At 40.6% G+C, this 14,994-nt stretch overlaps 1 protein-coding gene across 1 annotated transcript in view; it reads right to left on the reverse strand.

Moving 5' to 3' along the window:
• The window catches only part of GPR176 (G protein-coupled receptor 176), a 108,454-nt gene extending 94,771 nt beyond the window's left edge, over window positions 1–13,683 (reverse strand). The window contains exon 1 of the mRNA XM_068549140.1: window positions 13,310–13,683. Within this exon, the coding sequence (XP_068405241.1) occupies window positions 13,310–13,481 (172 nt within the window). The 5' untranslated portion in view covers window positions 13,482–13,683. The remainder of the gene's footprint in view (window positions 1–13,309) is intronic.
• Between the last annotated feature and the right edge of the window lie 1,311 nt (window positions 13,684–14,994).

The raw sequence follows: 14,994 nt of genomic DNA on the forward strand, positions 1-14,994 counted from the left end.
TCCTAAACTGCCCACATATATTGTCTTCCTAGATAAGGTGACCATCACTTGGAAATCAACAATGCACATGGACCCATCTATCCCTGCCACAGGTGCCGACTAAGCATCAACTGGCAAAAACGTGATCGCAGGCCGGCATCAGGCAGCACCACCAGGACGCAGACACAGAGGAAGTTTACACTGGATACCCAATTCAGTGTAGCCATCAGCGCTGGAAGAGAAGGAGGCAACTGGACTAGGGAGAGGCACGAGGGGAGATTCAAATGTACCTATAACATTTTATTTTTATAAAATAAGAAATATAGGAAACAAATATGACAAAATGTTGCCATTTGTTATTTCTGAAGGTGGGCTTATAATTTGTTAATATTTTTTCTGCATTTTTAAAACCTCTCAAAAAAAAAAAAAAAAAAAAAAAAAAGGAGAAAGAGAAGCCCAAAAGAGAAACCTTATAGGTTGCATGCTTTGCCTCTACCTCTATAATTTTGTCCCTCAGGAGAAACCTTTCATCAGAAATAATAGTAATTTTTTTTTAAAAACTGAGTTCTAAAACTGATGTTAAACCATTACTAGAAATTTATTTTAAGTGCTAAGGTGCCTAGACATTAGTGGTTCAGATTAACCTGAAAAGTTTTTCAGGTGTCTCAGATTTGGTGAAGCAAGTTTTCAACGTAGGCCCAAGTTTCCCAAGATTCCTTAGAATCAAGTGTGGCCACCAATGAAAATATTGCTTGAGTCCATTTGAAGGCATTTCCCTGGAAATTGCTTGTAAATGCAAAAGCAAAAGAAAACAACAAAATTCCTGAGCAGAAACATTCAAGAGTTTTTGGTTCTAGAGGTCTCCTGAAAGAGATCGTGTGTGTGTGTGTGTGTGTGTGTGTGTGTGTGTGTGTGTACATATTGCAGGGAGGGGGATGTTAATTAAGAGGGTTCAGGGCTACACCCTTGGCTTATTCAGTCTTGTCCATGCCTTACAGTGTGTTAAAGGAAGCTTTATTTTGCTTATTTTCCCTTTTCAGTAATCCTTTATAATGCCCTAGCCTCATGGTAGAATTTTAGTAGAATTAAACTAACACAAATCAAAACTGCATAATTAATTAAGTCCTGCAATTACTAATTGACCTAAGTCTAGGAAAAGGAGTCACCCAGGAGATAGTCAGTTACACAACAGGTATAGCACTAGTTCAAGTATAATGGTTAAAACTAGGTTTAAGACTATTTTGGTTAAAAATCCCAAGTGTGCCCCCAACCTCTATCCTATTAACCCTCAAAGTTGTGGGTTCTGCATTTGACCTAGGAGCTACATTCTCAGACACCCAGGAACTATAGGATTAAAAGGAAAGAGAAACAACTTTAATGTTTTATGAGTGTAAAGTAACAAAAACACAAATTTTACTCATTCATCGTTCAATAAAACTTTGTGGAAGTCCCACACTGTTCATCAGAAACAGGTACTTTAATATACATGGGTTTCAACACTCTTATTTCAAAAACTCCCACTTAACTTTAGACTGCTTTACACTCCCCAGGTACCCCCCCCCACAAAACAGGGATTCCATTCTTCATATCCAACTTGAATTTGTATATCATAAATATTCTATTCTAATATTTTGTAATCAGGTAGTTCTCCCATAAATAAATTTTTTAAAATATGCTACTATTAACCCTAATTTATGTTGACCCAAATGTTCGTTTAGAAAAAAAAACTCAGTTTGAACCATATGAAATTGTAGTAAAAAAAAATGGTCAAATGTTTGAAATTGTCAAATATCAGCAATATATAAACAAATATACATATTCTTAATGTTTTATTTTCCATACATTATCTCATTTTATTTTTTATTATGAATATGAATATAGTACATGTTCAGTTACCCATAAAGCCCATCCACATTATTAATATTTTGTTATATTTTTCTCTAGTCTTTATCTTACTTGCATTTTTTTTGAATTTTTGAATTTTATTTTTTTTTATACAGCAGGTTCTTATTAGTTATCTATTTTATACATATTAGTGTATATATGTCAATCCCAATCTCCCAATTCATCCCACCACTACCCTCCCCCCACCACTTTCCCCCCTTGGTAGCCATACGTTTGTTCTCTACATCTGTGTCTCTATTTCTGCCCTGCAAACTGGTTCATCTGTACCATTTTTCTAGGTTCCACATATATGCGTTAATATACGATATTTGTTTTTCTCTTTCTGACTTACTTCACTCTGTATGACAGTCTCTAGATCCATCCACGTCTCTACAAATGACCCAATTTCGTTCCTTTTTATGGCTGACATACTCTTAATGTTCTTTAGATTCCTAAACTTACTTGAGCTCTCTTCCCTCATCCAATTTCTAACTTATTTTCCTTAATCTTTCAAGGTATTCTTATTCTGACCTGATGCCACCACCCCATTTGATGGTGGCATATCTCCTAGAATCAAATCTAGCAATCATCCCACCTTCTGTTTTAATATGTTTTGCGTATTCGCCAACTTCCGATTCTGGCAACGTGGCAGAACTTAGAACACTGCTACAAACAACTAGAAGTGTTGGATAAAACAAAAGACATCTTTAAATTCATAGCTGAGTTTATAAGAAATAAAAGGAAATTCCCAGTTGCCTAAAAGAGAGACCAGAGAGCTTGCACTGAGGAGTGATTTTCAGACCAGGAACTAGGCCCTCACAGCTAACTTTGGGTTTCAACACCCACACACAGACTGAATGAGCCTGGACCCCCCTGAAGCAGGTAGTTGGAATGGAAAGCCCTGCATAAATCCAGAATCCTCAAAGAGTGGCCACCTCAGTGAAAGAGAGAGTGAAAACTGTATCCTCTACCTCAGAGAGATGGCAAGGAAATGTGCCTTTTCCTGTGGTTGAGATCTTGGGCTAGTGACAACCCTATAACACCCGGCAGGAGCAAACGTGAAACTGTTCTGGAGGCCACTTCTGCAGCCAAGACTTCACAGTACCTTTCAGAAAAAGGAGATGGACTCACAATCAAAAACTTACAAACATTCAAGGAAATGATCCACCATAAGAGAGAATCAGCAGACACAATAAGCATCCCAAGATAACAATCTGAAATAATACATTTGAAATTATAAAAGAGGGAATTAAAACAATTTAAAAAAAAAGAATAAGACACTAGTATCAACTGATACCCTCCTGCTCCTTTACATGCCAGGTGTATGCTTATACCCTCAACTTTTCTAAACGCCCTACATCCATAACAGGCTTACCTATATGATGATGTCACTAGAGGCTCCAAAAAGATCCACTCCACCCATTTCTCAACACCTGTCAAATATATGAAATGCTCAACTTAGTCACCCTTTTTGCTTAAGACAGTAAACTTTTTTTTTAAGTACCCTTAATGGTCAATGTATTAATGCAATAACATCTGTTAACATGTACATCTAAAGTGGTTTATTTATTTAGCATGCCACCATGAGGGAATGGAATTCAATTTCTGTTAAGTTTGGAAGAGAGAGGACAAGTAAGCAATTCAGGACAAGGTCACTGGGCACCCAAAAGGACAACAAGAAAACAAGAGGTGATCTGAAAAGAGATGGAGTGAATATGAGAACATAAAAACTCTGAAAATGGGTGTTGATTCTCTGAAGATAGTTTTCTTACTTTTTAGTTTTGCCTAGGGTAAATCCTTACTTCTAAATTTCACCTAGAGTCACTCATGCCTTTCAGCCTAGCCAAAAACTCCTCTAAGTTTTTACACTTTATGACTGATAAAGATTTTCTGCCCAGCCAACCTGGAAGTTCCTCGACAATAAAACGGTTTTCACAATAGCTTCCAGTCACAACCAATCTAAATGGCGTGTTCAGAAAAATGACAAGTAGAGAAACTCTTTGGCAAACTCTGCAGAAGAGATAATTTCAGAGACTTGGACACCCCAGAGAAAAACAAAGCCACATCTGTTTGTTCCCATTTTGAGACAAATTTCCTCCCTTTCTAAAAAATTCCACCCAATAAAGTAAAAGGATATTTCTTGCAGAACCGTGAATATTTGGAGTTGAGACTTTAGGACCAAAAAAAAAAAAAAAATTAATTAAAGATGAAAATTCCAGACAATAAATTAGTTGCTTTGTCTACCAGCATCAAAAATGTTCTACTATACCTTAACTGTCAACACAGGCAGACATACCCCAGAGATACTGTGGGTTCAGTTCTGGGCCAATGCAATCAAGGGAATACTGCAGTAAAGTGAGTCACATGGATTTTTTGGTTTCCCAGTGCATATAAAAGTTATGTTTATACTATACTGTAGACTATTCAGTATGCAATAGCATGTCTAGAAAAACAATGTACATACCTTAATTTAAAAAATACTTTATTGCCATATTTCAAAATTTTTCAATGGGTACATTTTATTCCAAACTCTTTTTAAAAATATCTACAAACTTTATTGTTCGTACTACTTTACTAATTATACCTAATGGTGTTTGTAAAATAGAGTGTCTAAAAGAGAAAATCTATTTAATAGGTGTTCAGATATATTAAAAAACTACTTTATTGCTAAAAAATTCTAACCATCACCTGAGCCTTCAGCAAGCCATAATCTTTTTGCTGGTGTGGTCTTGCCTCCACGTCGATGGCTGCTGACTGATCCGGGTGGTGGTTGCTGAAGGCTGGGAGGGCTGCAGCAATTTCTTAAAACAAGACAACAGTGAAGTTGGCCGCATCGATTGACTCTTCCTTTCATGAATGAGTTCTTTGTAGCATGTAATACCGTTTGATAGGATTTTACCCACAGAACTTCTTTCAAAGCTGGAATCAATCCTCTCAAACCCTGCCACTGCTTTATCAACTAAGTTTGTGTGATATTCTAAATCCTTTGTTGTCATTTCAACAGTCTTCCTAGAATCTTCTCTAGGAGTAACTTCCATCTCAGGTAACCACTTCCTTTGCTCATACATAAGAAGCAACTCTTCATTCATTAAAGTTTTATCATGAGATCACAGCAATTCAATCACATCTTCAGGCTCCACTTCTAATTCTAGTTCTCTTGCTATTTCCACCACAAATGCAATCACTTCCTCCACTGAAGTCTTGAACCCCTCAAAGCCATTCACGAGGCTTGGAATCACCTCCTTCTACACTTATGTTAATTGTTGTTATTTTGACTTCTCATTAATCACAAATGTTTTTAATGGCATCTAGAATGGTGAATCCTTTCCAGAAGGTTTCAATTTACTTTGCCCAGATTCATCAGAGGAATCACAATCCATGGCAGCTATAACCCTACAAAATGTATTTCTTAAAGAATAAGACTTGAAAGTCTAAAGTATTTCTTGATCCATGGGCTGCAGAATGGATGTTGTGTTTGCAGGCATGAAAACAACATGAATCTCACTGTACATCTCCAACAGAGCTCTTGGGCGAGTAGGTGCCCAAGATCTCATTGTCAATGAGCAGTAATATTTTAAAAGGAATCTTTTCTTCTGAGCAGTAGATCTCAACAGTGGGCTTAAAATATTCAGTAAATTATAGCTGCTTCACTTTGTCGTACAGCAGAAACTAACACAACATTGTAAAGCAATTATACTCCAATAAAAATTTTAAAAATAAAATAAATAAAAAGATAGCCCTCCCCCCCAAAAAAATATTCAGTAAACCATGTTGTAAATAGATGTGCTGTCATTCAGGATTTGTTGTTCCATTTACAGAGCACAGGTAGAATAGATTTGGCATAATTCCTAAGGGCTCTAGGATTTTCAGAATGGTAAATGAGTATTGGCTTCAACCTCAAGTCATCAGCTGTATTAACCCCTAACAAGAGAGTCAGCCTGTTCTTTGAAGCTTGAAGCCCGGCATTGACTTCTCCTCCCTAGCTGTGAAAGTCCTAGATGGCATCTTCTTCCAACAGAAGGCTGTTTTTTCTACATTGAAAATCTGTAGTTTAATGTAGCCACTTTCATTCATTATCTTAGCTAGATCTTCTGCATAACTTACTGCAGCTTCTACATCAGCCCTTGCTGCTTCGCATTGCACTTTTATGTTATAGAGATGGCTTCTTTCCTTAAACCTCATGAACCAACCTCTGCTAGCTTCAAACTTTTCTTTTGCAGCTACCTTACCTCTCTCAGCCTTCACAGAATTGAATAAAGTTAGGGCCTTGCTCTGGATTAGGCTTTGGCTTAAGAGAACGTTGTGGCTGGTAAGATCTTCTATCCAAACAAAACTTTCTCCATGTCAGCAATAAGGCTGCTTCTCTTTCTTACCATTTGTGTGTTCACTGGAGTAGCACTTCTAATTTCCTTCAAAAACTTCTCCTTTGCATTTACAACTTGCCTGTTTGGCACAAGAGGCTTTTTTTTTTTTTTTTTTTTTTGGCGTATTTCAGCATTCGGCATGCCTTCCTCACTAAACTTAATCATCTAGCTTTTGATTTAAAGTGAGAGACATGCAACTCTTCCTTTCACTTGAAAACTTAGAGGCCAATGCAGGATTATTAACTGGCCTAATTTCAGTATTGCTGTGTCTCAGGGAATAGGGAGGCCCGAGGAGAGGGGGAGAGATGGGAATGGCCAGGCAGTATAGTGGTCAGGACACACAGAACATTATGGATTAAGTTTGCAGACTTACATGGGCACAGTTCGTGGCATCCCCAAACAATTAAAACAGTAACATCAAAGATCGCTGATCACCACAACAAGTATTATAATAATAATGAAAAAGTTTGAAATATTGCAAGAATTACCAAAATGTAACACACAGACACAAAGTGAACAAATGCTTTTGGAAAAATGGCACCAAAAGACTTGCTCAACACAGGGTTGCCACAACCTTCACTTTGTAAAAAAAAAACTCTATTATCTTTGAAGCATAATAAGGTGAAGCACAATAAAACAAGGTATACCTGTAAAAGAATATTATAACATGATATAAACACTGCTCTGATTGGGGAGGGTTACATTTCTAATCCTAAACAAAGGAGCTCTGTATTTCCTTAGCACATGACCACAGACTAAGGTCCAGAAAAAAACAGGATCAGATAAAAGAAAAACAAAACAGTGGACCAAACTTTAAATACGTCTTTCTGCTCCAATGAGCTCACTGCTGTAGAAACCTTGTAAAGGTGAAATTGTTGCAATTATTCTTGGAGTTAGCTGCTTTAGATGACAGCAGTTCCTGTTAGAAACAATGTTAATGTAGCAGAGTTATGATGTAGCCAGATCATTTATTAACATCCTAGCAGTTACAAATGACTGAGCCCTAACAGAGACAAGGCACATTAGCACACATGAAAAGGGGCCTAATTGCTAGACTAGGTAGAAGAATCCAGGAAACACAGAAAAAAAGCAATTAACTGATTATATTTAATTATGTCTCTATTAATACACTGGATAGGTCATTCATCTCCATGCCTCTGGGAAAGACTGTTTCTAGATTTTGGTTTGTTTGTTTGTTTGTTTGTTTGTTTTTGGCCACGCTGCATAGCATGTGGGATCTCAGTTCCCTGAACAGGGATGGCACCCGTGCCCCCTGCATTGGAAGCACGGAGTCTTAACCACTTGACCGCCAGAGAAGTCCCTAGATCATGTTTTTAAAGCACTTAAAGTAAATTGCCAGTGGGGGAAAAGCTTTATTTTCCTCTTACTTATTCGTTGTCAAAGGTTTATGAAAATCCTTCAGTGGGACAATGGTAACAAAAGTTTTCACAGGATCAACAAGAGTGCCAAGATAATTCGATGGGAAAAGAAGCATCTTTTCAACAAATGGTGCTGGGACACCTGTATACTCACAAGTAAAAGAATGAATTTGGACTCCTAGTTCACAGTATGTACAAAAATTAATGTACATGGACCAAAGACCTAAATGTAAGAGCTAAAACTGTAAATCTCTTAGAAGAAAGCATAAGAGTAAATATTCATGACTTTTGATTAGGCAATGGTGTCTTAGAAATGAAACCAAAAGCACAAGCAACAGCAAAAAATTTTAGATAAATTGGACTTCATCAGAATTTAAAACTTTTGTGCCTCAAAGGACACCAGTAAGAAAATGAAAAGACAACCCACAAAATGGGAGAAAATACTTGCAAATCATCTATCAATAAGGGTCTAGTACCCAGAATATACAGTTGACCCTTGAACAACACAGGTGTGAACTACGTGGGTCCACTTATATGCAGATTTTTTTTACACTAAATACGTACTACAGTACTACATGATCCACGGTTGGTTAATTCCACGGGTGCTGGAACCATGAGTACAGAGGGCTGACTAAAGTTATACTTGGATTTTTGACTGCCCAGAGGTCGATGGCCCTATCCCCCACGTTGCTGAAGGGTCAGCTGTAGAAGGAACTCTTACAACTCACTGACAGGAAGACAAGCCAAGTTAAAAATGGGCAAAAGATCTAAATAAACATTTTTCCAAAGAAGATATGCAAATGGCCAATAAGAGCATGAAAAGATGCTCAACATCATTAGTCACTAGGAAAATGCAAATCAAAACCACGAGACACCACTTAACACCCACTAAGATGGCTATAACCAAAAAGACAAATAATAACAAACGGTGGCGAGGATGCGGAGAAATTAGAACCCTGATACAGTGTTGGTAGCAATAGAAAATGACACAGCCACTTTGGAAAGCAGTCTGGCAGTTCCTAAAAAAAGAGAAACTTAGAGTTACCATACGACCCAGAAGTTTCACTCTTGCTAAATACCCAAGAGAATTGAAAATATTATGTCCACACGAAAACTACACAAATGTTCAGAGCAGCATTACTAATAATAGCCAAAAAGTGGAAACAACCCAAATGTCCATCAATTGGTGAATGGATAAAGAAAAGGTGGTATATCCATACAATGGAATATTATTCAGCCACAGAAAAGGAATGAAGTATCTGCTACAACATGAATGAACCTTGAAAACATTATGCTAAGTGAAAGAAGCCAATTACAAAGAACCACTGATTTTATGACTCCATACATAAGAAATGTCCAGTACAGGCAAATCCACTGAGACAGAAAGTAGATTAGTGGTTGGCTGGGGCTCAGGGTACTTAGGGAAAATGGGAAGCAACCACTAAAGCGAATGTGATTTCTTTGGAGGGGGTGATAAAAATTTCCTGGGATTCCATAGTGGTGATGGTTACATAACTCTGTGAATATACTAAAAACCATTGACCTGTATACTATAATTGGCTGAAATGTGTAATATATGAATTTTAATCTCGATAAAGTTTTTTAAGTTTTCACAGAATTTAATTTCCAGAAGAACTGGAAAGTAGAAGCTGTCCATTGAAGGCCTAGAAAGGAGAAGCAAAGGGTTACCAAAAGTATTTCATTAAGATGGAGGCCAGACTGCTTTCCTGTGCTTAACGTATTACATTATAAAAGAGTGGGGTGGCAGAATGCATACAGCATATGGAAATCAATGGCAACATGAGGCAGTTTGAGTCAGTATATTAGGAGTTCATCTACCCAGGCTGATAACTATTGACCTCACCATTTCAAACTCCTTAGGTCAATTCAGGACACCTTATTCTTGATGTAATCTACTACGTTTCTAGGCACACCAGAAACAGAAAAAGCAGGTATAATAAGGTTGTTGATAATTACATTATTATTGGCTATAATTATGGCCAATATATTTGTTATCATACATTATTATATATATATAGACTGGTGACATTACATTATTATTGGCTATAATTATGGCTAACGTATTACTTATATAATTATGAAAAATCATCCTCGTAATTATGAATTATGAGCACAAACTGGTAGTAACATTGTTTCTATCAAACATTTAACTAAGGAACTCCAAGAATTATCCAGCTGTTATCTGATTAATTTCAACTAGTGTCAAAAGCACAAGTATATTTCTCTGTCAAACGAGTACCATGAACACTGCTGGTGCCCAATATAATTTAGTTGAAATATTATAGACTACCATGAGCAAAAATGGTGTTTCTTCACATCACCTGTGAAATCAATTCAACAAGTAACCACCCTCCCCCCTTTCCTTTGAAATGATTACTTCAATAACCACCTCAAGGAATCAGACAACAGACAACTTGGACCTTTACTTGGGGTCATCAACTTCCCAAAGGTTCACTACAGACTATTGCTAAGGAAGGGGGACACAGGTTAAACACAGGAACCAAACATACAGTGGTTTGGCAAGAGGAGGGCTGATTTCTCTATTTTAAAATAAATTTCAGGGTAGGAGACATACTTCTTGGCTGTTGTCTACAGTGCTGATTTTCTTTAAATAAGAGCAAATGCATTTATAAAAATCTCCTAAAGGCCTCCAAAGATGGTAACAACAGATAACAGGCAATTTGTCCAGAAGGAGCTTAGAGGTAACAGACTAGGTCACAACCACTGACCTTTTTCAAGTCAAAGCACCAGAGAGGGGTCCAGCTTTCCAGGCACTTGGATTGTGAATCCAAAGACAGTGGGGAAAAAGAAAGAGAAAGATCAACTCTGAGGAGTTAAATGCAAAACATTTATTGGAAATGATGGTTCCAATTCTTTTTGAGTCCTTGATTTCACATTGTTCACTACTAAAAGTGGTGTGTGCCATATATTTATCAAAGGGCAATCTAAATTATTTGGCTCTCTTTCAAAATCTACGGTATATCTGAAGATATCCCAAGATGTTGCATAAAGAAGGCTGAGACACTAGCTCACACAAACCTTCAAAAGGCATTATTTGAACAATATTATATACAATTCTCGAGTTCATTTTCAACACAGCAAATAACATTCCCTATGGTTGGATATATTATAGTTATTAAAAGTTGTTGGGGATTTTCCCTCATACAGGGCACTAAAACACTTTTCAAAAAGAGCTGTAAGATATCAACAGTACAAAGATATTATTTTCACATAATAGTAGGCCTCTGAAAATCCCAATGAAAAATTCTATGTAGAGAGTATGGGAAGTATATTTGAATTTATGTAAAGGGAAAAAACTCATTTGTCCATGTCTGGGCACAGAGGAAACAAGTAGATTAAACCAGTGTCATATGCTATTCTAGACACTATTCCATCCTCCATTTACTTTTCATCCTTCTAGATTCTTCTGGGATAATTTTTGGGCTTCATGAAACTAGGCTTCCCAAGTTTACTTGCCTTGCAACTGACTGCACATGGCTTTGGAACTTAAGCTCTGAGCCTCAATTGGCATTACCAGGATTTGATGACATAGATATGTCTGTATGGGTCAAATCCTCAAAGAACAATGAATCAAGAATACCAGAAACAAGTGCACAGTGCAATGTTACGTAGTTAAGCTTTTAAGAAAACCAGAAATGCCTTTCACTTTTGCACAAGTTCTCTGACTTTTGATTACTAGAAATTTAACCATATTTATACTTTTTCTGAAAATAAAAAGGAGCAAATGGAAGTCTCTTAGGAGGACCTAAGTCATGTGTAAGGGGGAATCCTGGCTAGGCCAAGTCAAGCATAACCAAAGATCAAGGGCAAAAATCAGTCTCCTCTTTTAAGACATCCACAGAAGCAGTTTTTGCATGTCAATTAAAGTGCTGTGTGGAAAAAGAGTTGAATTAAGGGCAGATTTACCTAGGAATTCCTGAATCCAATGCAAGTTACCAGAATTGAAAGTACATGGGAAGCAGAATATTTGTTAAATGTGCACTATTTACTCTGCCCTGTATACACATGCTGTTCTATTTCAATAGTACTCAAATTTTTAGAGTCAAACTATGAGAAAATTTCTCCTGGCACCATCATTCTTCAGGGTTAAAGTTACCAATGGGAAAAACAAAACAAAACAACCAAACTCTCTCTCTCTATATATATACATATATATGCAGAATAAATGCAGACATAAAAATGCAGCCACTTCTACTGCCTCCCCAATAATCTACTCTTTAAGTAAATGTGACAATACTAGAATTTAACTCTCAAAAATCTACGGTGCACTGTGCCTGGTACCCAGTAGGTGTTCAGTGTTTGTTCGTTAAATGAATACTGAAAATATTTGGGACACAAGCTTTCGCTTTGTTAATGTGCATTTACATTCCACTCATAAAAACACATCGTAACATACACAAATCTACACATAGCCCCATTGATGTCAACTCCTGAAAATGCCCTCATGACAAAAAATGGAAGATAAATATTACGCTAGAGTGGGACAGGATGATGACAATTAGAGAAGCTGCGAAAGGAAAATTCCAAACACAATTCTTCCATAGTCTTTTTTTATTACATCGTTATTTATTCTTTCTTTTTCTCTTTCTTAAAATTGAAGTATAGTTGATGTTTCATAGTCTTTTTGATGTCAGTTATCTTCGTTTCCATAATAATTCACAGGTGTCTACAAAAAAGTAATCTATTCCTACTTTGAAACTTTAGGACTGCTCTTGGCCATAATATCACACATAATTACGAACAATCTTTTTACATCCTTATAAATGGTACATCAGAGAATTCATATTTTAAAGGAAGCCACATATTTACAAGTAATATGCAACATGTTCAACAAATCTCAACAAAAATGAATATTCATTGTATCATTTATCATTTAAAGAGTAGCTACCAGAAGTACAAGTAATTCTCACACTAGTGGACATTTTTACTAACCACTCATTTCAGTTCGTTGATCTTTTCTTTCCCTAACAAGTATTCCTAAATTTGTTGTGTGTGGTGTTTTGTGTTTTTTATCCTGTCTTTATGCTGTACTTCAGAAAAAAAAAAAAATAGGGAAAGAAGTAGATTGGGATTTGTTTTGTTTAGGGGTTTAAAAATATCTAAGGCAACATAGAGTTTAACTCCACAGGTTTGTTTACCAGCAGGTTGCTGTTCCGAAGAAGCCAGCCATTTAAAAAACGCGCAAAATAAGGCTCTCGCAAAAAAAAAAAAAAAAAATTATATACAGGGAATAGATGGGAGCGCAAAACACATCAGTCACCAGCAACAAAACAGAAGCTTTGTTGCTCGCTATTTGTAAACAAGAGGTCGGGCCAGAGCTCCGCCCTGGTACCCGGGAGGTAAGGCATGTGATAGGCACAACCTCGTGCCCATCCCGAAGCGTTCCGCAAGGGCCGCCTGGCGCCCAGGACCAGGCAACCCACCCTCCAGCCGGGACCAAGCCCTACCGGAATTCTTCTGCTTCCAGCTTGGAGGCTGGAGTCGACCCTCCCTGCTTAACTTCCCTGCAGATACCCTGACATTCTTAAACCTCCTTCAACTATCTGCACTTTTGCCAGGCACCCCGAAACCCACGGCGGCTCTGGCGACCCCCGACCCCGGCTCTCCGAGCCTGCGCCCTCGGGGAAGCCCACCCGGGAGGCGCCCCCGCGGGCGGCTTACCGAGCAGCGAGCCTATGAAGATGACGACCTGCACGGTGGTGGTGAACTGACGGTACAGCTGCGCCTCGCCGAACTCCCCGAGCGCGCTGCGGCTGGCGCCCTCCGCCCCGGCGCCCGACGCGTTGCGCGGCTCGCTGGCGTTTCGGGAGATCCAGCTGCCGTTATGCCCCATGGCGAGGCTGGAGCTCCAGCTCCGTCTTAGCCCGCCCGTGCGCCCGCCTCGGACCTCCGCGCCACTCTCTCCTGCCTCGGGCGCGGAGGAACACGGGGGTGCCTGGAGGAGACCTGGAGAAGCCGGAGCAGCCGCGGGTCCCCTCACGTCTCCACATCGCCAGCCCCGGCGCCCGGGAGGCGGGGAGCGGAGAGGGCGAGGCTTCGCCCCATGCCCGTTCCCTCCGGGGTCCCCGTCAGCAGCCACATGAAGGCGGCACGGTCAGAGCCCGCCAAGCGTCGTCCGTCCCTCCTCCCGCGTGGTCAGCGCGTCCAAGCCCACTCAGCAGAGAGAGAAACACAAGAGGCATTTGATGGTCAAGGAGGGCGCTCTCCGCTCCCGCCGCCCTCTTCAACCTCTGCGTCTGGCCACCCCCGGGGCAGCCCTCTCGAGTCCCCTCCGGCGGACGGCCTCAGCCCCTCTCCTCAGAGGCAAGAGAACATTGGACTGCAGCCTTTTTTCAGTCCTGCTGGCTTCGAGGCTACGTGGCGATGGGAAACCCGGAAAATGCCCAAGTCAAATGCTCGGAGCCCCGAGGGGACCTGCGGGTCCCCACGCCGCCCATGGCCAAGGTGGAATGCCCCGAACCTCCCCAATAGCCTCGCCGTCAGCGCCCGACAGTCCCCCAAGACGCCCGCGAGGGCTTCTCCGGCCCGGCCCCTCGCTGGGGGTTCCGACCTCCTGCCTCCGCGCGGGTTGCAGGGACCTCGTTCCACAGACCCTTTGCCTCTGCACGGCCCAGTGCCCCCTTTCCTGGCCCCGCTCCGGCCCTCGACTGCAGGGAGAGAGCCTCCAGACTTTGCGAAGACACGAGAATACGCCCCTAGAAAGGAAGAGGCACCATCTACGAGATCGCCAAACTGCCTGCGCGCGCTTGAGGCGGCTGGGGGCGCGCGGCCCGCGGGGCGATCACGTGACACGCTTGGCCCCGCCCCCACGCCCAGGCTGCCGCGGGCGGGGGGGGGACGGCGCCATCTTGGCCCCCCCCCCCCCCACGATCTTGATAGCCAAGGCGGGGAGCGTGGGAGGGGCGGAGGATCCATGTCTGGCTGCCGTGAAGAAGCTCGCGGCTCCTCCGGGGCTTCGCCTCGTTTACTGCTGTCATTACTGCTCCTTATCTCGTCAGCTGGGGCTGCCTGAGGCTGATAATTCCACGTCGTTGGCACCTGGGCAAGGAGCCCAGTCTCCTCCATCGGGCCTTGGGTGTAGCTGAAGCATTTAAGAAAGATGGGATTTAGAAATACAGTGCCCGGTTTCCTGGGCCTTTTCATTGAGTCTCATTTCTAAAATGTACACAATACAACCCGGTCAGGTGGCTTCTGGGAATGAAGAGTTGAGGAGGGAGCAACTTCCTGCGGGCTGATGCAAACGGTTGGGAAGCTGGGATGAGCGAGTAAACAAGAAAAAATGGTAAAGAGAAGCCGAATGGGAAAAGGAACGGGTATGGATGGCATCCAGAGAGAGGATCAGGGGA

Source organism: Eschrichtius robustus, chromosome 1 (assembly GCF_028021215.1).
Source record: "Eschrichtius robustus isolate mEscRob2 chromosome 1, mEscRob2.pri, whole genome shotgun sequence".
Classification (NCBI taxonomy): Eukaryota; Metazoa; Chordata; class Mammalia; order Artiodactyla; family Eschrichtiidae; genus Eschrichtius; species Eschrichtius robustus.